Below are 24,174 nucleotides of genomic sequence, written 5' to 3'. Positions count from 1 at the left end.
CCTGTGCACTTACTACCCACACCCTTACTCCCAACTTGAGGACTCCCCGCCCCCACCAAGCTGACAGTCTCAATTCCAACCCCTTGAATGTGAGGAAGTGTCTTTGCGCCTGAAAGCGCCCAGCACGGCGAGGCCACCAGTGACTCCCAGCGGCCGCACAGGGCGCTGCGCCCCCCTCGCCCCGGCCTCCCCCACCCTGCGTCCGCCCCGTCACCCCCGCGCGGCCTCCTGCGCCCGGGCTGGAGGCAGATTCCTCTCTCCGGGTTTTCAGAGCGCCTTTCCGAAACCTCCTCCCCGCCCAGCCAGGGAGAGAGATCCCGGGCGCAATCGCTCCCCGGAGCGGCCGAAGGGCGCGCGGGGAGAGGCCTGCGCCGGGGTACTTTCAAACTGAGGCGCGCGCACACACTCACACCCACCCACCCACCCACTCACCCACACACACACAGACACACGCACGCCCATTTATATAGGCGGCGGCGACGGCAGTGGCCGGGGTGGCGACGGCGAGCACAGAAACGATGGAGCTGAGCCAGTCGACCCCGGTTGGAAGCAAGTGAGAAGACACCAGGCGCACCCCTAAATTTCTGTGCAGGGCGCTTGTCATCCTCCCCAGGGAACGGTGCACCCAAAGGAGGACTGGGTGGACTGATTTGCTAGGGAGAGGGCGGGGAAGAGGAGGCCAGGTGAGCAGAGGAGCCCCCTGCGTATCCGGACTGCCAGATCGCGCCTTTGCCGGACTCCTGCCCCCTCCCTGCTCAGGTGGGCGCGCCCGGTCTCCGGCTCACAGGGGCGCTCGGAGGAGACCAGAAAGTCGCCGCCTGGCTGCGCGGGATGCCTTTCGCCAAGCGGATCGTGGAGCCGCAATGGCTGTGCAGGCAGCGGCGCCCTGCTCCTGGCCCAGCGGTGGACGCGAGTGGAGGCAGCGCTGAGCCGCCGCCGCCCCTGCAGCCGCCTGGCCGGAGGGATCTGGACGAGGTCGAGGCGCCAGGGCCAGAGGAGCCAGCCCGCGCGGTCCCCGCACCTCCAGGGCTGCCACCGCCGCCGCCGCTACTGCCCGCGCCGGCCGACCAGGCTCAGCCGCCGCACGGAGAGGCGTCCGTCGCTGGCGAGGAGAGCACGGCGGGGATCCCGGAGGCGGCGCCCACAGCTGGCGAGGCGTCCTCGGCGGCGGCGGCGGCCGTGCTGCTCATGCTGGACCTATGCGCTGTCAGCAACGCGGCTCTGGCCCGTGTCCTCCGCCAGCTCTCGGACGTGGCCCGGCACGCGTGCAGCCTCTTCCAGGAGCTCGAGAGCGACATCCAGCTCACCCACCGCCGCGTCTGGGCGCTGCAGGGCAAGCTCGGCGGTGTGCAGCGCGTCCTCAGCACGCTTGACCCTAAGCAGGAGGCAGTGCGTGAGTACCCGCGCCGTCCGCCCGCCAGGCTCTGGATTTCCGCGCCGCACCCTCGCGCCGTCCCCAGCAGCGGCAATCCCAGCCCCGCGGCGCGGCGCCCGTTACAGCTTGCACCTTACTACTCTCGCCTTTCCACCCTTACCATCCCCTGGGACCCACCCCAATCCTCCTGGGGCTGAGTGGCTGGGCTGGACCCCGATTCAGTGATGCAGACGTGGACGGTGGAAAGTTAAAAGGGCGACCTCTGAAGTCGCAGGCAGCGTGGGCTGAGAGGGAGCAGAAAGGGAGCGTTCATGGGAGCACAGGAGGCAGAGAGGGTCTGTCCTTCACCTCCGGGGCTCGCCTTTCACATCCTTCACGGGGAGGCAGCGAGGAGGGTTGCAACTCCTGTGGTTTCCAGAAGCCCAGCCCTGAGCTCTATAGCCCACCCCATGCATGTTTGGGGTTGGGGTTCCAGGAGTAGCGAGTGTTCTTTTGAGACTGCTGCAGCACCGCGGCTGTTTCCTCACTCGCTGTGACCTCAGGTGCTGCCCCTAGCTCCGAACTTGTGCCTTGCCCTCGTGTGAGACGTAGCGTGGCGCTGCTCGCCTCCTAGAGTGAACTCCGTAGTGCTTCTGCCGAAAACCCTTGTAGCCCGGAGGGGCCGCGGGGAGGGTCAGGGAGAGATGAGGGTGGGAGTGTCAGGCAGGGGCCCCAGGGAGATCGAGGAGACCCCTGGGCATCTTTTCTACCCTGAACAGCCCAGGGTTCCTACTAAATGGCTCTGTGCCATCTGCCCCCAGAGGATCCCACAGGCTGTCTTCCTCTGCCCCGGTGCACTGTCGTCCAAATCTATTAGCACGTGGACTTAGTCTAGCACTTAACTAGTCTGCCAGGCGGGCTGCAGGGAGACGACGAGGAAGGAAGTCTGGGAGATCCCTGGGCATCTTTGCTGTCCGCTGACTTCGCTCTTACGACACCCAAGGGCTCCCAATAAATAGTCATTCTATGTCATCTCCCTTCCGAGGGCAGTCCCCTTGGCTCACGATCGCCCAAATCTGGCGACGGCAGAATCATTTAGGAACGACCCAGGAGGTAGACAGGGGCGCTGGGTTGGCGCGACGGTCCTTTGGCGCCTAGTCAGGCTGCGACGCTCGCGGCGAAGGTGATGTCAGCGGCTCTGACTTACGTAAGAAGCTTCCTTGGTTGCTGCAGCAGCTGCGCCGGTGCGCAGTGGCCTAGGAGCGCGAGGGGCGGAGGCGCTTTGGAGGCATCCTTCCCTGGGGATTTCCGGGCACCTCTGCCCCACAGTCCAGCCCAGTCTCCTAGCGGTCCCTGCCCGCCCGCGTGTTCTCTCCCTCTCCCCCTCCTCCTCCGAAAAACCCTTTGAACCCCGCCCCGGGAATTCACTGCTTTTCTGCAATAACAATAATAATAAGGGTAATGAATAAATGATGTGCTCGATCGTTTTTCGCAGCTATAAAAGACCCGGAGTTGGGTTAATGACTGGTTGTTTAAAAGGGCAATTCCGGGGATGAGTTCTGGAAAGAATTAGGACTGCCGTAGGCCAAGTCGTATTTTACTTTTGGGACTTGAAATGAGCGCTTTAATCCTGCCTCCTTTTTACCCCAAACCACACAGCGGGGACAGGCCCTTCACTTTCAACAGCGCAGATATCTTGGGAGTGCGGTTGTGGGGAGTGGTGACTTCACTTCAAAAGAACTGGAGGGAAGTTTTGCAGACTGTTGAGTGGTGCATACATTTCCCGGGGTGTGTGTGTGTCTGTGTGTGTGTATGTGTGTGTGTGACACACCTCTCCTTAAGTTAGATTTCACACCAGTGAAACTCACTGCCAGAGCAGAACGTGCCCACTTCTTTCTCTCTTTAAATGCAGCAGTGGGCATTTATGTACCTGGAATGTATCACAGTTCTTTCAAGTCCTTTTAACTGTCGGGGGTACAAACTCATAGTTAATAGAGATAAGAGAGGATCTTGAGTGTGTGCATATAGTTGGTGAATATATACTCTACACATATTTGTACATGAATAATAAAGACGGGGCTAATTTCTGCCTGGGATAGATTTAAAATCTCCTATTATTTTAAATTTTATTTTCTAAAATGCTATCTCCACACTTTATGTCCAGATCTCTCTCTTCTTTTGTCCATTTAAATTCGGGATGACATTGTTCTTGTTTGATGTTATAAAAGGTATTACCTTTGGGAGAAACAGCACACTATTATGCATCTTGGTTTAGGTTTCCTAGAATGCAGAGCCTGAGACAAGGATTTCGATGCAATTAATTTATTTGGGTAAGGGTTCCCTGGAAGCACAGAGAGCACGTAGGGAAGTGAGATGGGGAAGGGAGGAAAGAGGAAAGCCAGTACACCATGTAAGCGGGTTAGCCCTGTGGGCAACTGGGGTTCAATCCAGCTGGCGACCCTCTGAGCACACACCTCGAACATGTTCCACTAACGATTAAGGAAGCTGGAGTATTTATGCACCAACTTCTTCTCACAGATGGAAGGTAGCACCTGGAGCATGAACTCCATGGCTTCTGGGTCTTGCCCCACATGTAGTCCCAGCATGCTCCCAAGGCCAGGTAGAGAGATGCAAAAAGCCTATGATGTGCACAGGAATGTTGACAGAGGTCCTCTGGGGAGGGCAAAGTAGCTGTGGGTAGGGCACCAGTGGCATCAGCTGCATTATGCATCTATCTCCCTTTAGTATTGCTCAGGCCTAGGGGAGTTTGAAAGGGAGAGGAAGCCTAAAAGTAAACCTTGCTCTTTTTCCTCTTCCTTTGAGGGTGCCTTCACACCCCCTGTATATCCTTGTCACCTGATCACCATTCCCCTGTGCAATCTGCTTGCTATTTCATCCTTGGACAGCTGCTTCCTGTTGCCCTGAGACAGGCTAGGGGTCTTCTTGCAGGGGCAACATAATCTGATGTACACTTTGGAAGAGTCACTCTGGAAGCAAGCCTGGCGGCTAGTAAACCAGTTAGACACTGTGACTGGTGATGGTGGCTAGGACCAGGGAGGTAGCTGTAGAGACTGTGAGAAGTGGTTAGATTCTGAATTCATTTTGGAAATAGGATTGCCAGGACTTACTAATTTGATTGGGTACAGGGTGTGAGAAAAAAATTAATTAAGGATGACTCCTAGTTTGTTGTTTTTGCATGACAAGCTTAAATAACTTGTAGAATGTGGCTGGGTGTGGTGGCTCACACCTATAATCCCAGCACTTTGGAAGACCAAGGTGGGCAGATCACCTGAGGTCAGGAGTTCGAGACCAGCCTGGCTAACATGGTGAAACCCCATCTCTACTAAAAATACAAAAATTAGCCAGGTGTGGTGGCAGGCATCTGTAATCCCAGCTACTTGGGAGGCTGAGGCAGGAGAAATGCTTGGACCGGGAGGTGGAGGTTGCAGTGAGCCAAGATTGCGCCATTGCACTCCAGTCTGGGCAACAAGAGCGAGACTTCGTCTCAAAAAACAAAAAAATAATAACTTGTAGAATGTATTACTGTTTGTAGAATTGGGGAAGGCTAGAGGGAGAGTGGATATTTTCTTGTGGAGGGAATGGAATCAATAGTTTTATATTTGAGCCATGTTAAGTTTGAGATACCTGATGTGTCTTACACAATTACATGTGTGAGTTGAGAGGTCCAGGCTGGAGATGTGAATGTGAGACCTAAGAGTGGAGACAGCATGTGAAGCCTTGGAGCTAGACACAGTGGAGATAGTAAAGAAATGGAGGCCAGGACTTAGCCCAGGGCAGTCCAACTTTGAAAACTTCACAGGGGAGGAGAAAGGCTGAGAAAGGACAGCTGGAAAGCTAGAAGGAAAATCAGAAGAGTGTGGTATGGTGCAAGCCAGGAGGTGTTTCCAGAACTGGGAAGAAGTCAACTTGGTCAAGTGCTTCTGAGAGGAAGATAAGCACTGAGAAGAGGCTATTAAGTTTGGCTACCTGTAATTAATTAGTGGCCTTGAGAGGTGCCATTTCATTGGAGGGGTGGAGAAGAAGGCCAAACCAAAAGGGTTGGAGAAACAATAGGAGAGGTGGAGAGGAAATAGCAACTACAGACAGCTTTTTTTTTTTTCACTCTGTCGCCCAGACTGGGTGCAGTGACTTGATCATAACTCACTGCAGCCTTGACCTCTCCAGGTTCCCATCTCAGCCCCCCAAGTAGCTGGGACTACAGGTGTGCACCACTACGCTAGGCTAATTTTGGTATTTTTCGTAGAGACAGGGTTTTGCCATGTTGCCCAGGGTGGTCTCGAACTCTTGGGCTGAAGCAGTCCTCCCGCCTCCCAAAGTGCTGGAATTACAGGTGTGAGCCACTGCACCCAGCCCTACAGACAACTCTTGTAAGGAGTTTGGCTCTGAAGGGGAGTGGAGAAATTGAGCAGTGGCTGGAAGGGAATACAGTATCAAGGAAAAATGTCTTAAAAGGTATTGATATCTTGGGCATGTTTGAATTCCAAGAGAAGGGTGAATTGATGATCCTGGCGGAGAGAACTGAATAATTATGGATATCACTGAGAAGCTGAGAGGGGATGAGATGAGAGACTATTTCATCCATGGCCCCTGGAGGGAAGCCGAAGGATACGAGCAGGGAGGCAGGTGGGCTGGTGAACTGCTGGTGGTGGGATGGGGTGTTCTTCTACAAGGGGATCTATTTTCTCTGTGAAGTATGGGGTGAGGTCATTAGCTGAGAGTGTTGGCAATGTGAAGAGAGAAGAGAGGGTGTTAATAAGTTGTCTCGGAGAGGGAACTTGAAGGCATTAAGGAACTGTACTGGGATGATATCGCTGTGTTGAGAGCCTTCTGAGACCGATGGTCATCAATTTGAAGAGTCCAACTTCTCGGTCACTGAAACCTGAGACTTTGGAAGCACTTCGTGGGCTTCAACTCCAGTATGTTCATCCTTAGACGTTTTAATGTTGTTGGCATTTTGGTTGCTGTTGATTTATTTAGTTACTGAGTTTTAAAATAAATTTTATATTAAAGTTTAACATTCCCACAGAAAAGTACACAGACCATAAGTGTTTGGCTTGGTTGATTTTCACAAAGTGAACAGCTCATGTAAACACCACCCAGATCAAGAAATGTTACTGCACCTGAAACATCCTCCCCTCCCTTCAAGCCACCTCCAGTCAATATCCCCCTTCCTAAAAGTAACAACTCTCCCAATTTCTTTTTTTTTTTTTTTTTTTTTTTGAGACGGAGTCTCGCTCTGTCGCCCAGGCTGGAGTGCAGTGGCCAGATCTCAGCTCACTGCAAGCTCCGCCTCCCGGGTTCACGCCATTCTCCTGCCTCAGCCTCCCGAGTAGCTGGGACTACAGGCGCCCGCCACCTCGCCCGGCTAGTTTTTTGTATTTTTTTAGTAGAGACGGGGTTTCACCGTGTTAGCCAGGATGGTCTCGATCTCCTGACCTCGTGATCCGCCCGTCTCGGCCTCCCAAAGTGCTGGGATTACAGGACAACTCTCCCAATTTCTATGCTTATCAATTAGATGTTCTTGTTCTTGAAGTTTATATAAGTGAAAACATATATACTTCTTTCTAGCATTATTAACTTAACATTATGTATGTAAGATTCTTTCATCTTATTGCATATATAGCCGATTGTTCATTCTCATTGCTGAATAAATTTCCATTGTGTGTACATACCACAATTTCTTGATCCATTCTCCTGATGACGGACATTTGGGTTGTTTCCATTTGGGAGCTATTGCATGAACAATTTTTTCTACATGCTTCTTGATGAGCTTATGTATACACAGTTATTTGGTATGTATCTAAAAGAAGAATTGCTAGATCAAAGGGGATGATTTGTTTGGCTGAACAGTTTTCTACACTGGTTGTACCAATTTATAATCCTGGAAGTATATGCAAGTTCTGGTTGCTTTACATCCTCACTGATATTGGTATTGATGTTTAAATTGTAGCCACTTTGGTGGATGTGTAATGAAATCTCATACTGGTTTTGATTTGCATTTCTCTAATGGCTTGTGAGACTGAACACCATTTTATATAATTTTTAACTACCTAGATATTCTTCCTTGTGGATTACTTCTTCAAGATGTTTGCTCATTTTTATTTCTCTTTTCTCTCTCTTTTTTTAACTTTTATTTTAGGTTCAGGGGTACATGTGCAGGCTTGATATATAAGTAAATCATGTGTTGTAGTGGTTTGGTGTACAAATTATTTCATTGCCCAAGTAATTGCTCATTTTTCAATAAGGCTCTTTGCACCTTTTCTTACTGTCTTACAGATGTCTTTTATGTATTTTGAATATGAGTCATTTGTCAGCTGTATGTATTTCCAATACCTTCTCTTACTCTGTGGTTTGCCTTTTCACTCTCTTAGTGTTATATTTTGAGGGCAGAAGTTCTTATTTTTGTATAGTCCAGTTTATCAATCCTTTTCTTTATGGTTAATGTGTTTTTGTGTTATCTTCTGTTTGTTCTTAAACAAATTCTTCACCAACCTTGAGGTCATGAAGATATCTCAAAAGTTCCAGAAAGTTTTCTTTTGCCTTTGTCATTTAGATCCATGTTTCATATGGAATTGATATTTGCAAATGGTGTGAGGTAGGGCTCAAGATTACTTTTTTCCCAAATATGGATGCACAATTGGCCTACTGCCACTTATTGAAAAGACCATCATTTCCCCATTGTACTGCAGTGACACTTCAGTCACCTCCCCCACCTATGAACTTTTCTAGAACTCTGTGCTCACCTTTATCTTAGCTTTTTTCATTCTGTACAGCAGACACTATTGGTGCCCTGTCTATATTCCTTTGGCTGTCATCTCTCATGCTGAAGGCTACTTACTGCAAACTCCTGTAACTCTGCCTGGAACTTTTGTTTTGTACTGGGTTATGGACCATGCTTGGCCTTGCATGTAGGGAAGGCCAGAGGTGCCAGCAGGTTAATGCCTGAGAAGCAGCACTCAACCAAATATGGAGAGGAAGTTGATGGATGAATGCACCAGTGCCATTACTCCTTGGATAGGAGAACTCTGTAGCATTTTCTCCACCATTTCTCAGAATCCTCCAGTAGGACTGAGCTCCAGTTACCCATAGTGATGACTTATTTGATGACACATCCTATCTTTGCTGTCTTCCTTTCTCCATCTCACTTCTTCACTCACCTATGGGTGTTTCTGGAGTCACCTCCCACATAAACTACTTGCACTCAAACCTGTACTTGCAGTCATAGGGTCTACTTATGGGGGAACTGCAACCAAGACAATCTATTTAATCTTTAAACTGTGAAGGCAAAGACCTAGGGCTGGGGGTATAGTAGAGATGATGTTTCTCACTCTTTTTCCTTAAACTATTTAGCCCAGGATTATTATATTAGCCATACCCCCAGCCCCTGCCAGAACACTCTATGGTATGTGTATTAGTCTGTTCTCTCACTGCTATAAAAAAAACTACCTGAGACTGGGTAATTTATAAAGAAAGAGGTTTAATTGACTCACAGTTTTGCAGGCTGTACAGGAGGCCTGGCAAGGGAGGCCTAAGGAAACTTACAATGATGGCAGAAGGAAAAGGGAAACCAAGCACATCTTCACATGGTGGCAGGAGAGAGAGCAAGAGTGAAGGGGGAAGTGCTACACACATTTAAACAACCAGCTCTCATGAGAACTCATTCACTATCACTAGAACAGCAAGTGCAGAATCTGTTCCCATGATCCAGTCACCTCCCACCATGTCCCTCCTCCAACATTGGGAATTATAATTCGACTTGAGATTTGGGTGGGGATACAGAGCCAAACCATATCAGTGGGTCTGGAAATAGCTGTTACTACCATTAGCGGATGCACAGTTTGAATCCCTGTCTTGGCATGGGAGAGCTTCAGTGCTTCAGCAGTGAGAAGGGTAACAAAAGGAACTCAAATCTATGATAATGAAGACATACCCCCTCAATTTCTCCATGTTCTATTGACAAGCCTTTGAGAGTGTTGTTTATTGCCCTTTGGAATGCATAAGTGACAGCCCCAGGAGATCCAAACTACCTATTTGAGAAGGATAATTTTCAGCCAGAACAGACACAGAAACTGCTAATCTCTGAAGGGAACCAGGAGGTAATACTTTGGGTGAATTCATCATTTTGGGTTGGTGTGGCAACACTGATCATGGGCTCATTCTGGTTTTGGAAGGATAGTCCTGCTTTTCCTTCCCTTTCTGTTCAGTCCACCACTTATAAAAAACCTTTGCAGTTTGGTTAGTGTGTTCTCTTGGATGTTTCTGTAATTGTGGTTAAGATTCTTTTCCTCCTGGCCCTGTTCAGTGAGCTTCTGTGAGGCATTATGAGATCCTAACAGCTTCATTGAAAGCTGCTTTGAAACCCATCACAGAACGGCTGAGAAGAATACAATCTTTCAAGGGTTTAATGATTCATTGTTGTAATTTCCTCATAACCAGTAGCAGTGTCACATTTCTTTCTAGACTTTTCTTGTTATACTGGATTGGACTTTTAAATCAAAACTCCTGAATTACTTTACCTAAGAAATCCTTGAGATTCTGTTGGATGGATATTACTAAGATGATAATAATAAAGATTTCTTTCTTCCTGTGTGTGGAGGCCTTTTCTACACAGTGCCATCAGGACAGTGTAAAGTCCACATAAACTCTCAGAAACATCTTCAGTCTCAGCACTTCTAGTCTACTTTTAATGGGCATTACTTTTAAAAGGCAATGACATATAAAAATCTCTCCTATTGTCCCATGTTAGTCCCAGAGTCTTGAAGATTCACTGATTTTTGTATGACATTTTGAAATTTTAGAGTCAAGGACAATTTTAAATATAGTTGGAATTTTATTTGATAGTTCAGCTTAACTTCTTTTTGCTTTATTAAAAATTGTGGGGCACAAGATTTTGAGAGACATTCTATTAAAAAATCATAGGAGGAGTAAGACTGGAACAAACAATCACAAAAATTCCTGAAAATTTTTCTTGCATCAAGAATTCTTCATGAATCCTATCTTAATAACAAGTGGGAACAAAAATAATGAGGTAGGAATGGTTCCTGAATGTAAGGATCTCATTCTGGGGTTGAAATCTATTGAAACAAAGTTTTGGAGAGCCCCCCCACCAGATTAAGCCCAGAAGGCAGGGAAACTGTCTACTTTATTTTTGTGAATGACTAAAACAGGTATGGTCAATTTTTGTTTCTGACGTCTCTCAATCCATTAATGTACATGAGGTTTGGCTGTATTGAATGAGTAATCTGAGGACCTGGGCATTTATGGGCTAAAAAATGTCCTAATTCTGGGAGGCCAAGATGGGAGGATTGCTTGAACCCAGGAGTTCAAGACTAGACTGGGCAACATGGTGAAACCCCATCTCTACAAAAAATACAAAAATTGGCCAGGCATGATGGCATGTGCCTGTAGTCCCAGCTACTCAGGAGTCTGAGGTGGGACAGTTGCTTAAATCAAGGAGGTGGAGGTTGCAGTAAGCCAAGATCATGCCACTGCATACCAGCCTGGGTGGCAGAGTAAGACTATATCCCAAAAATTTTTTTACTTTATTATTATTATTTTTTATTTTGTTTTCATTTTTTTGTGTGTTCTAAGTTTAATTGGTGACAGACATGTGACATATCAAATCATGAGGTTGCTCCTCAGTTTTTTAAAACACTGCATAATATTCCCCTGCACAAACATGCTCAAAGCATTTAACCACCTTTTACCCACATGGTAGCATTTTCTTGGTTTTAGTTATTATAAACAAATCTCATATAAACATTTTCCATATATATATTTGCTTATATGTATGAATTTTTAAGAATGGTTTCTTAAAAGTGTAATTGCTAGATCTAAAGATATCTGTGCCTACATCCTTCAAAGTGAAATTAACTAAAAATAAAGTTAATTTAACAAAAGTCCTAGAATCTTGGAATCATACAGTTGGGAAAGACCTTAGTACCCATAGAATCAAACTTCTCACCCAGAGTGGGAATTTTTTTAAAGCTGTCCCAAATGGCAGCTCATCTGGTTTCCATGCCCTCTGAGACTCCAAGGAGTGGGAAGTGGCCACCCCTGCCCCAATTGTATTGCTGAATAGCTCCCATTCTCAAACAGTCCTTATCTACATTGAGAGTGAATCTGTCTTTTTGTAATGCAAGCCTTTTCGTCTTTGTTCTGGTGTCTCATGTCATAGGGAATCTACCTATAACTGCTTTTCTAGAACATCTTTTAAGGATCTGGAGGTTACTGTTATGGCACTGTCTAAGCTTTCTTCATCCCAGGTAAAACAACTTCAGTTCCTTCAACCAGGCTTCCTAATGTCAAGTTTCCAGGCTGCTCCCACTCTGGTTGTCCTCTGCCACAGGTGCAGGGCACAAATGGACCCATTCCTTTCTTTATAAGAATGTCCCAGGCCGGGCGTGGTGGCTCATGCCTCTAATCCCAGCACTTTGGGAGGCTGAAGCGAGTGGATCACTTGAGGTCAGGAGTTCAAGACCAGCCTAACCAACATGGTGAAAACCCATGTCTACTAAAAAATACAAAAATTAGCTGCGCGTGGTGGCATGCATCTGTAATCCCGGCTACTCAGGAGGCTGAGACAGAATAATCACTTGAACCCAGGAGGCGGAGGTTGCAGTGAGCCGAGATTGCACCACTGCACACCAACCTGGGCAACAAGAGCAAAACTCTGTCTCAAAAAAAGAAAAAAAAAAAAAAAGAAGAATGTCCCTAATGTGGTCCTTGTTTTAACCATTGCATGACACTGTTGGTGTAAAAATGCTCTTTTGGCCCAGGAAACTCCCTTGCTTTATAGTGGCAGTTTTTAACATGAGGTTTTCCTTATTCCATGTGTGCAGTTGGTGTTTTGAACTTAAATTTCACAAGAGTCTCCCATTGTCTCTGTTAAATTGAATCTTGCTTGCTTTGCTCTTTCATTTCCAGTCAGTGGTGATGGTTTAAAATCTTGATTCAATGTGTCAGCTACTGCTCACAGCATTTTGCTCTCTGCATACACCATGAACAAGATTCTATGCTATCACCCACATCTTTGATAAAATTATTGTTCAGATGGATTCAAGGCCAGAGCCCACTGGCAGGCAGTACTAGCAATGTTTCTCCAAGTTGAGATCTATTAATCAACATTCTTTGGGTTTCATTGTTGCAGCAGCCACGGGTGCACTCCCCTACCTTCCTGTTCAAATCACATTTCTCCACCTTACTCATGATATCTATCATCACGAGCAACTGTTAAGTGGTTTGCTGAAATCAAGATACCATATGTCTGTAGCATTCTTTTGATCTCCCGGTGTAATTACCCTACTCAAAAGGGAAATGAGGTTAATCTGGCTCAAACTGGACTCAATTCCAGCAATCAGAGGGGCCATTTTAATTTCCTTATGTATAATGAGTAAGGAGTTTATTTAGGGGAAATCTGTTTTGGCATGTTGGTCACAGAATAACTGTAACGTTGGACTACAAGGGGACTCTGTGGGTCTTAGGGTTCATTTCTCTGGCTCTAGAGTGTCAGAGTGCTTTTCCCTTCCTTTCTTTTCAGGTACCTGGATGTCCTTGTTCTCTGTTCCTTAAGGAAAGGTTGAAATTCATGACCTTTTGGCATTTGCTGAGGCTCAGTTTGAGTAACATTGGCAAGTGTCTAGTTTAGCTAATTGTTGAGAAGCAAGAGAGTTTGTGATTAAGAGTGTAGACTCTGAAGCTGGACTACGTGGGTTCAAATCCCAGCTCCACTCCTTCAAAGCTGTATGACTCTGGACAATTTATTGAATTTTTTTCTTCATCTGTTACAGAATGGAGATAAAAGCAGTATTGATTGCATCAGGTTGTTGACAAAACTAAGAAAGTCAAGGTGTGCAGGCACTGAGAACTGTGCCTTGCACACGGTTAGCCTTTGATAATTATTGGCTATTATTGGCTATTTTATTGATGCTATAATTGGATCAGACAGAGTAGGAGGTATGCGTTAATTTCTTTCAAGTAGGTGAAAACCTGTGCCTGAATCTGTGAAGTGCTGGGTCAGGGTAAAGTATACAGCTGACCAAGCAATGCTGTGTGTCTCTGCATGGTCAAAGATGTCTATTAAGTTTCTTGTGTGTGTGTGTGTGGCTTCTTTTTGTTATGCAGAAAAGTAGAGAAAAAATTGACCAATAATCTTATCATCCAGATTCATTCATTTATTACACAGCAGTCACTATTCTAGGCCCTTGAGTTTCATCTGTAAACAAAAAAGTTACCAAGACCTTATGCTTCAAAGGAGAGAGACAAATCCTAAATAATAAACACAATACGTTTGATGAAATTACAAAACATGTTAGGAGGTGGTAAGTGCTGTGGGCAAAAAGAAACTAGAGCAAGGTGAAGGTGATCCAGAGAGTTGGGGTGGAGTTACCATTTTAAATGGAGTGGTCAGGTGGGCCTCATTGAGGAAGTGGCATTTGAGCAAAGATTGGAAAGAGGTAAGGGTAAATTACATAGATTGCTGGAGGAAGAGAGTGTTCCAGTGGAGAGAAACAGAGCTAGTGCAAAGGCCCTGAGGTGAGAGCATGCCTGATGTGATCAGGGGATGGCAAGGAGGCCAGTGTGGTAGATGAGGAGTTAGCAAGGAGGAGAGTAGGAGGATAAGAGGCCAGCAAGGAGAAATGGTAATGGGGCAGATCATCTAGGGTCTAGTAGGCCACTGAGAGGACTTTGCCTTTTGCTCCAGGTGGAGTGGGCAGTCATTGAAAGCTTTTAAGCCCAGGAGAAACATGATTGATTTAGAGTTTAAAAGGATCACTTTGGGTATTGTGGCAAGAAGAGACCGCGGGAGAAGCAAGAGGGGTCGAAGCAAGGAGACCAAGTAGGAGGCTTTTGCAGTAATCCTGGTGAGAGACAGTGGTGGTCTGCTAAAAGTATTGAGAAGTGGTTGGATCCAACTTAGAGCTGTTGATGGTTGTTGTTTCATGTTTGGGGCTAGGCATGCAACTCATACAGAGGGGTACAACATTGAAAAGAACAAGAAAGCCCTCCTCTCCCCTCTCACTCTGCCAGACTTACTCCAGGTCTAATGCGTTTTGCAAAACCATTGAATATTGAGGAAGTAGGCACTTCTCCTATGGTCTTGTTGATTAATCTGCTGTCTTGGAAAAATTTAAAAAGTGTCCTAACTAATACTCTTTTTAAAAAATCAAGATATAATTTAGATGCAGTGAAATGTACAGATCTTGATGAGTTTTAACAGCTGTATCCACCTGTATAACACACACCTCTATTAAGACAGAGAACATTCTCCTCACTCCAGATAGGTAATACTACTTTCAGGTAGGAAAGCAGTGTTTGAACTCTGATAGCCTAGCACTATCTCCTACCAAGGTTGTTGTGTGAATATGGACACAGAAGAAGATAATTCCATGGGGGGACTTCTGGGCTTTCAATCAAGACTAAGAATTAGTGATTCCATTTATAAAACATACAAGACAAATTGAAATACTGGAGTTTCCTCACTTTTGGTCTGATGGTGTTGGGCTGTTTATGACATCATGGTTCTTGATTTTACAGAGAATCAGGTTTTTGACAAGGATAAAAATCTAGCTGCAGAGGCCCCAGGGATAACTTAGAAGTAGGAGCCTTTTCTTTTCTTTTTTATGTATGTATGTATGTATGTATGTATTTATTTATTTTAAGAGACGGAGTCTCGCCCTGTCATCCAGGCTGGAGTACAGTGGTGCAATGTCAGCTCACTGCAACGTCCACCCACCGGGTTCAAGCAATTCTCCTGTCTCAGCCTCCCAAGTAGCTGGAATTACAGGTGCCTGCCACCATGCCCAGCTCATTTTTGTAGTTTTAGTAGAGATAGGGTTTTGCCATGTTGGCCAGGCTGGTTTCGAACTCCTGACCTCAAGTGATCTGCCTGCCTCGGCCTGTCAAAGTGCTGGGATTACAGGCGTGAGCCACCGCACCTGGCCAGTAGGAGCCTTTTCTAAGATAAAGCTAAAATAACATTTTAATAAAACATGAAAAAAAAAAAGACCTTAATACTCTCTGGTACATTTCTAAGTAGCAGGAAATACTGATTCGCAAACTGTGTTTTCAGCTTATGATGATGCTTGAAGCCTGGATGGAGGACAAAATTGTTTAGAATTGGATTTATGACTGTCCTATCTAAGTGCATTTAGATTCATGAAATAAGAAGCCCTATTCTAGAGTTCAGTTACTCTTGATTTTTCCTACTAGAAATCTAAGGGAAGGAAGAGGTGGTAGCTGTGAGGACAGATGACAGCCCGTGAGATCTAATGTTCATTAGAATATAACATCAATATTTATGTTTCTCTCCAGTCTTCATCTGGACTCTGTTCCTTGAGCTGGTATTTATATTTTAATAATGCGAGGAAAGCTTTATTTTCCTTTTAAATTTTGTGTCAGAGTTCTGCTACCTCAGCCCACCCCCTCCCCTGCCGAAGTGATTCATTTACAAGATGGCACATGTTTATTGAGAGTTTTATTGTAGAGATTAACTTCAAGAAGTGCATCATGAAGTGCAGCAGGAATAAATACCACAGAAATCCTTTTCCATGTGAGGAGTCATAGGGCTTTCTGCTGCACAAACAGGAGAGACAGAGGCTTCAAAGTTTGGGGCAATGTGGGGGAGAAGTGGGAAAACCAAGAAGAGACATTGGGAAGGGTTCCCTGGAAGATTTTCAAACAGTATCACTTGTGTTAAATGCCTTTGGTATGAGAAAAGAGATGCTGGAACCCTGCTCAGGTATCAGATGTCACCCAGTACTCATCTGGCAAACTTTTAGCCTTTGCTAATTAAAACTAATCCAATTGCATGAAGAAAAATATATTGCGTAAGCTTGCCTCTTGTGTGGCTTTATTTTAACCCTTTGCCCCATATCCTAACACCAGCAAATCTCAGGCTGGTTATAGGGTAGAAGGTGATAATGAGAAATGGGGTTCACTTACAAATAAATTTCAGTCAAGACAATGAGTGGAGCAGGCTATTAAGAATATTGGCTTGTAAATGTAAAATTGAAGCCCTTCTGGGTTTTCTTGATTGATTTGTCAATTCAAAGGTTTTAGTGGCTGTTAAGTGGGAAGGAAAATTAAAACAAACAAACAAACAGACACCCCCTTTTAACTATCAACTTATGCTTTGCTCCCTTTCCAAGTTGCTTTGTGTGCTTCTCTGTGGCCCAGCCAGCCTGGTTGGATCAAGCTTTGCATTTTTGAAGCTTAGGTTCAAGGTTTGCTCCCTGAGGGACTGGAGTTTTGTCATGATCACATGCTTGCGTTCCTAACCTGAATAAACTTTCTAGTAAAGAGTATATCTCAGTCTTTGATTCTATCAGTTCTACCACTTACCAGCTGTGTGGCCTTGGACAAATTCTTACTTCAGTTTGCTTATCTGTGAAATGGGGATACTGTTGGTAATCATTTTATAGAGTTATGCAGATTAAGTGATTAATTCATGGACAGTGCCAGCAGTGTATGGCATATACACAGTATACATACTATGGGCTAATATGTGTACGCCATTGATGGTACTACTTTTGTTGTTGTTTTATCATTATTATTATCAAGAGGCTTGGGTAAAGGACATAGGTATGAAAACGGATAAAACCCAGCCCTGTGAGTTCTGAACCAGTGTAAATGTTCTGGTCAGCTGGATGCATGGTGAAACGGGAAGAGAAGAATGCTGCCCATTTTCTGACTTGGCTCGTCTAACTCATGTTGTGAAGCACTGCAAGAACAATTTAGCATCTGGCTGCCATTACACTCTCATTCTTGGGCAGTTTGTACTTCTGCTGATGGGTGGAGGAGGCCTGGATGTGAATGTTTGCATGGAAGTGGTGGTGTAGAATGCAAGCACTCATGCCTTTGCTTTCTGAGACTCTGTATCTTTTCCTATAATGATGGTATCCTCTCCTATAATGACATGTCTTCTCTTTGTAGTCAGACATCAGGCATGGAACAGCTAGCAGAGGGGAGATTATAGACCTGGCGTGGCAGAGAATGCCTAGATGTTCACCAACTCCTTCCCTTTTGCTCCTGGGTGCATGGCTAGACTACATTTCCCAGTCTCCCTTGCAGTTAGTTGTAACCATGTGACAGAGTTCTGTCCAATGGAATGTGGAAGTAATTGCTCCACTTGTAGGAAGGCCATATAAAAGCTCCTAAACAACCCTCTGTAGTTTGTTTCTGTAGTTTGTTTCTTTCCCACTCTGCTGGCTGCATGCAGAGGGTTCAACAGATGATTCTGAGGCCCTAAGGGATAGTAGGGCCACCAGAAAGAAAGAGCCTGGGTTCCTGAATCACCACATGAAAGGCTATCTGCCAACATTTGATTTGATTTCATGTGAGGAACAAGTAAACTTTTATTGCGAGATTTAGGGGATGTTTGTTACAGCAGCTAGTCAACCGTGACTAATACAGAGGTACAGTGCTGGGAGCAAAAAGGGTCAGTTTTCCTGAAAATGCACAGATGACAAAGTTACTCCAAAGTATTTGATGTTCCTTCTCTGAATAAAGGATGTGCTAAACTGCAGAGTTTTCTTTTTTGAGAGATACAGAATTCCTATGTGTGACCAGTAGCCATGTGACAGCCTTCCTTGAGTAAGCAAATGGAAATAAAATCTTGTTAGCAGAGTTCCAGTTTTTAGAGAAATGTTGCTACCAAAAGAATTCATTCTGCCTCTCTTCCTTTCTCTCTCTTCATATGTAAATGATATAGATTGATTTGTTACACATTTAAAACCTAATTATAACGCAAGTAACAAATGTGCACAAATTATGAGTGTACTGCCTCAATGAATTTTTGCAAACAGAACACAGCTTTAAAACTAGTACCTGGGACAAGATACAGAACATTTTCAGCCCTCTAGAAATACTGCCAATGTTCTCTTCTGATCCTGCCTTCCCAAGGGTAGCCATCATCCTGACCTCTGACAGCATAGATTACATTGGCCTGTTTTGGAATCATATAGTATGTGCCTTTTCTATATCTAGATTTTTTGTTTAAAATTATATTTCATGATCCATTCATGTTGTTACATGTAGTTGTAGTTCATTTATTTTCATTGCTGTATAGTATTCCTTTGTATGAGTATACCATGGTATGGGCATCTGGATAATTTCCATTGTGGGCTATTTTGAATAATGCTGCTGTGAATATTCTAGTTCCTGTCCTTTGGTGAATGTACCTACACATTTCTGTTGGGTTAAAAACTTCTTTCCGGCCGGGCGCGGTGGCTCAAGCCTGTAATCCCAGCACTTTGGGAGGCCGAGACGGGCGGATCATGAGGTCAGGAGATCGAGACCATCCTGGCTAACATGGTGAAACCCCGTCTCTATTAAGAAATACAAAAAAAAAACTAGCCGGGCGAGGTGGCGGGCGCCTGTAGTTCCAGCTACTCGGGAGGCTGAGGCCGGAGAATGGCGTGAACCCGGGAGGCGGAGCTTGCAGTGAGCTGAGATCCGGCCACTGCACTCCAGCCCGGGCGACAGAGCGAGACTCCGTCTCAAAAAAAAAAAAAAAAAAAAAAACAAAAAACTTCTTTCCTTGAAGTTTTACAAAACTTTCTTCCTCAATAAGACATTTCAAGGCTATGACAATGACTGTTCTTATTCCTTGCTATACCTTGACTTTCTGATCTACACCAAGCAAAAGCTTTGATCTGTTTTTCTGTAATGTAAAAGATTATCACTGATGTTTAATAACAAAGTTCTGATGCCTAAAATAGCGGAAACCCGATCTACTTAAAAGGAATCCCCCCAGCTTTAAAAAAAAAAAAATTGGAGCATAGTTGGGGGCCTTTTGATTCACAGACACTGGCTCTTCACAAAGCCATATTTCAAATCACTTGCAAACTGTGTAATTGGAGTTTGACATTGGAATCTTTATTGGCACTGCTTCAGCTCTTCCTCTGTGAGAAGGAGAATCCTCTTGGATTTTCAAATTGCATCCTTTCCTTGGGGAAACAGTGGAGGAGGAAGAGTGATGAGTTCTCTAATCACTTGGTTGGATTAGCCTTGGAGTTATCGAGAGTTGCCTTCTGTAAGTGCCCCTACTATCAAGGTTTCATGGAAAATCTAGGCAAGGCAGAACTTCCTCAGAAGGATAAGAGACAAAGAAGTGGGGAGGACCTCCTATCCACAGCAGAGAGGATTTATTCTTGTGGTTTTGCTGTCAGAGCCTTGGATGTCTGATCTGAGATGGAGCAACCCCAGCTAGACAGAACTTTGTAGATTTGGGGGTTTAAAAGGCCTCAAGCAAATTCTAAAACTTTCTTTGAAACTCCTGGCATAGGCTCAGTTTCCCTGACTTCCTTGCTGAGTTTGAAATACTGGACTCGATGAATAGTATGACATTCCACACCCGCCGCCCCGCACCCTCAGCCCCACAGGGTCCCTCACTGTTTGGTTTGAAATGACCATGATTGGAGAATTGAGGGGTGAATGTTTTAGTCTGAGCCTTTCCCTTCAAGCATATCAGGAATATCTGAAACATCTTTGAGGCCAAAGCAGACCGAAGGCTGCCTTGTGTCTTGATTGAACATTTAGTTCACTTTGGGTGTGAGGTGTATGACACCTTTACAGTTAAGTCTGAAAAAATGGTTGTGAAAAGCCCCGGGGGACCTGGCTGCTGAGTGACACACAGCTGGGCCTTTGAAAGTGGGCTTTTATGATAAATTTGAACATGGTTTTAGACTTTACTATAAGTGCTTCATTTTTTTCCCCCTAACTACAGAAAAGGTGAGCTGATTTTTCCATGAGGGAATTACTTTGGAACATTAACCAAGATTTTCTTCAAATATAGAGGTGACTATGTAATTTGCTTTTGCCTTTTAAAAACTGATGGAGGCCTAGTGAGGCCGTTCTGTGAAGTCAGAAGTTAGACAAGGGATGCTTTTCTTCACTCACCAGGTGTGGAATACAAATGAGCTTCATGCAGAATAAGAGGCCTTTAAAAATCCAGATTGCCTCTGAGGACCTGGTAACTCTTGCTTCAATCCACTGCTTCTCCCAGGTTGCCTGTCTTTTCTGTAGGTGATAGCTAAAACCGCGGCCTATACTTTATCTTTCTTCAACCCCTTAACTTCTTCCTATGGCCAACCCCACCCCCAGTTTTTGGAAGATGGCTGATTTTTTGTCTTAGATGATTGAGTGTTATCAACAGGATTCTTCTAAATGTGTTGAGGCAGAAAGCAAACAAATTCACATATACCACCCCAACATTTCTTGTGTGACTGCCTTCTGCAAGTACTATGTCATGTTATTTCACAAGCCCCTCAAAATTCTGTGATGGAAATATTATAATATTCTTTTAGTAGATGAGGAAATGAAGGCTCCACTGCTGGCTTTAAGACCACAGTGTTACAAAATTGTCTGGTCTTGGATTCAAATGTGGTTCTTGCATCTTCAGTTTGGGAACCTCCTCTGCTCTGCCCTGCTTCTCTCTGTCAGCCTACTACTCTTCCTCCCATCACCACCACCTTATGGCCACTGAGATGACATTCTGCCTCCCAGTTTATGATGGAGGAACAGAGGCAAAGAAAAAAAAGACATGAAGACAATGTCCAGGTGCAACTTTGAACACTCAAAAGGGCTGAAATTGGAACATCTAAGCAAAATGGTCCATGAATCAAGAGGTACTTCTGGTGCAGCCAGAGCAGGCATATAACTGGGTTATAAGTTAACACATGTACTTGGGTGAGGCTGTGGCTTTATGTCTGGTTCTAATTAGTTGCTTAGTTTCCCCCAAAGATTAATAGGAACATGCTGATTGACTAAAATAAGTCATTCACTGTAGCAGGAGTCATTTTATGAATCAAGGCCTTTACTACCTAAAGCCAAAACATTCACCTTATGGATACACAAGTTTCTTTTCTAGCTGAGTGGTCACCCTTTTGTATTCTCCAAGGTTGCTTGAAACCTGGTGTAAATGAACTGTGGGGGACACCAATTCAGGAACAAATCAACCCAAATTATAATAGATTGCCATTTTTTTTTCATTTATTCAGATAGGCCAAGATGAAAAAAATGATAATGGTCAAGTTTGGGGTGGGCATAAGGGTAATTTTAGACACTATTGATGGAACTATAAATTGGTATACTTTTTCTGGTAGGCAGTTGGCTACACAAAAAGCTGTATGCCAAAGATTTTATTTCAGAATGTAATCTAAGAAAATAATCGCAAAAGTAAATAAAAGAAAATAATATGTAAACACTTCAGTACTGCTTATAAGTAAGAAATATTGGAAATATCCTAAATGATTAACAATAGAAAATTGGCTAAAAAAAACAACTTTACTGTGCATTGGTATAGCAAACAACGTTACTACACATTGGTACAGTGAAATACTTTACCACCATTAAAATGATTATACAAATGGATATTTATTAGCCCAGAAATATGTTTATGATACATTCCAAAGTTAAAATGACTTGTTACCAAATACTGTGCATTTTATTGCATGTTTATTAAGAAGATATAAGAATACAGGAAAAAAATCTCTGAAAGGGTATGTACCAAATCAGTATTTTAAAAACATATTTTGATCATGATCTACTATGAGAAATACATTTTACATTTGTGAGCCAGTAGACACGTGTAGCTGAAACAATAGTTTATTAACAATACTTGTATTTTCTTATGTGGTATGTTCTGATATATTTATTTATTTATTTTCTCTTTTTTTACTGTATTATCCTATCCTATCATTTTTTGCCCTATTCTACTTTATTATAATTCTATTCCTTTTCTCTTCTCCTTTCTTTTGTTTCATTTTTAAAAATGCTAGTCATGACCTATTAAGTTGATTTTATGATGTCCTAATGAGCCACAAACCACGGTTTGAAAAACTGCTCTCAAATGTTAACAATAGTTATGTCTAGCAGGTGGTAGATAACTCTGTTTTGTGAGGAGACAAGATTACTGTGGCTTCTCTGTGTTACCTATATGATCCAAAAACTAATGAAAATTTGAAAAATGGTACGATAATTCCATTTATAAACAAATTGATGCCCACAGCTTTTTAGGAGGATACTGATTGTATAAAGTAAGATGCCTACTCTGCTCTACAGTTATTGGGCATTCAGAATGTTCTGAGAACTTTAAATAACATTGTGGCAGGAAAAATATATCCATTGAGACACATAGTTTAAATAATAGAACAACAAGAAAATAAAACATGACTTTACATCTTCAAACTCAAAAGATCATCAGGCATCCATACATATTGCTTTACCCCAGCAACGTTGCATCATGTCTGTGGGATTTATTTCTATTTCTGTTCCAGATTGCATTTTTTTCATGCTCATTCCCCACCTTAAAAAAAAGCTACTAAATTCATCAGACTTCTTTCTGGCCAGATTATCTTGGCTTACAGTACTGTTGAAGTTAGCCTCCTTTAAAGCTAAAGATAAGTTTAAATGGAAGGTAGTCATTAAGAACTTAGATCAGGAAGCAAAAGCTTTAAAGGAGGATGGGAAGAATCTCTGGCTTGAGCCAGTACACCTCCCTATGGGCTTCCTGCTTTCAGCACAGAGCTGGAAATCTGCAGAATAACTCCAGGAGCCCCTCCCGGCATGGCCACACAACCAACTGGGTGGCATGTTAGGTGAGCTTTCCTTGGGTCTTCTCTGGGAAAACCCTTGATGAATAATAAATCCCACAGAAATGATGCAGCATCACTGGAGTAAAGTGATATGTATGGGTGCTTGGTGATCTTCTGAGTTTGAAGGCATAAGATCATGTTTTATTTTCTTGTTCTATTAAATCTCTGGGCACCATGAGCTAACTGCCCATGAAGGAGGGTGATTTGCTGGGTTGTGGTTGGGGAGAGGCTGGCTGGCATTTTCAGGGAAAAAGTATGGAGAGAGATGCTTCCTGCCTTTGAAAGGAATTAATGATTGGAAATAACCGGGGTTGCTTTTCAAGATGTAGTAATTTAATTACTGTTCTTTCAGACTTTATGCTGAGAGTAACTTGGCATTGCTAAAACTGTAATTTGGAGCCCTGGCCTTCTGCTCATGGAGAAGGCTAAATTCATCCTACCTTTGAAACATTGTGAATAACATATCAAAGTTATTCATGTGCTCATTGATTTATTCATTGATTATGCAATAACAATCCCTCCATGTGGTTGTTTGCTCATCCACTCATCCATCCATCCACCCATTTTTCCAGGTATCCATTTACATGGTATTTCTTGGCTAGATGCTGTGTGTTGAGGGATGTGGTAATCACTGGGGTGGGAGAAGGAACTCCATAAGGAGGAAGCTGTCTGTGTAGTTGAGTTGTTTACTGTCTGGTGAAGCAGATAGGCAAGTAAACAAATAATTGCCACAAAGAGTGGGCAGTGATACAAAAGGGACCAACCTGTCTTGATTCATGCGAAACTACCTCTCCTCTTCAGGCCTACAATCATGGAATGTTAACCTAAGAGAGGCCTTAGAAAAACTGAAGGGGATAATGTTTTCCAGACTTTATCTCAAGATCCCTGTGGTGCCATTCCAGGGAGTGAAGGTGGGAGTAGGAGACAGGAATGACAGGAAAGCTGAGCAGAAGCTCTGGAGCTTTCTCCAGAACCAAAACAGATTCCTTTTCATCTATTTCATATATTGAGGTTGCTTGTAAACTATCATTTGAGGAAAAGGGTTGGCTGCTTAATGATAATTGCAAAGCACTTGACCAGTCCACCATCTTTCCTTGTTTCTCTTGTTTAAAGATCGAGACTCAAAAATATAAAGTGATTGGCTCAAAGTTGTAAAATCAGCATGTGAACAATCCAGGAATAAGACTTGGTCTTCTAACTTTA

The 24,174-nt window shown here is 44.0% G+C and overlaps 1 protein-coding gene across 1 annotated transcript in view; it reads left to right on the top strand.

Annotated features, from left to right (window-relative positions):
• Window positions 1-269: 269 nt before the first annotated feature.
• Window positions 270-24,174, top strand: part of NHS (NHS actin remodeling regulator) — a 368,434-nt gene continuing 344,529 nt past the window's right edge. The window contains exon 1 of the mRNA XM_021932794.2: window positions 270-1,393. Within this exon, the coding sequence (XP_021788486.2) occupies window positions 832-1,393 (562 nt within the window). The 5' untranslated portion in view covers window positions 270-831. The remainder of the gene's footprint in view (window positions 1,394-24,174) is intronic.

This window comes from Papio anubis, chromosome X (assembly GCF_008728515.1).
Source record: "Papio anubis isolate 15944 chromosome X, Panubis1.0, whole genome shotgun sequence".
Lineage (NCBI taxonomy): Eukaryota > Metazoa > Chordata > Mammalia > Primates > Cercopithecidae > Papio > Papio anubis.
Note: the sequence above shows the minus strand (reverse complement) of the source record. Positions and strands in the feature narration are given on the sequence as shown.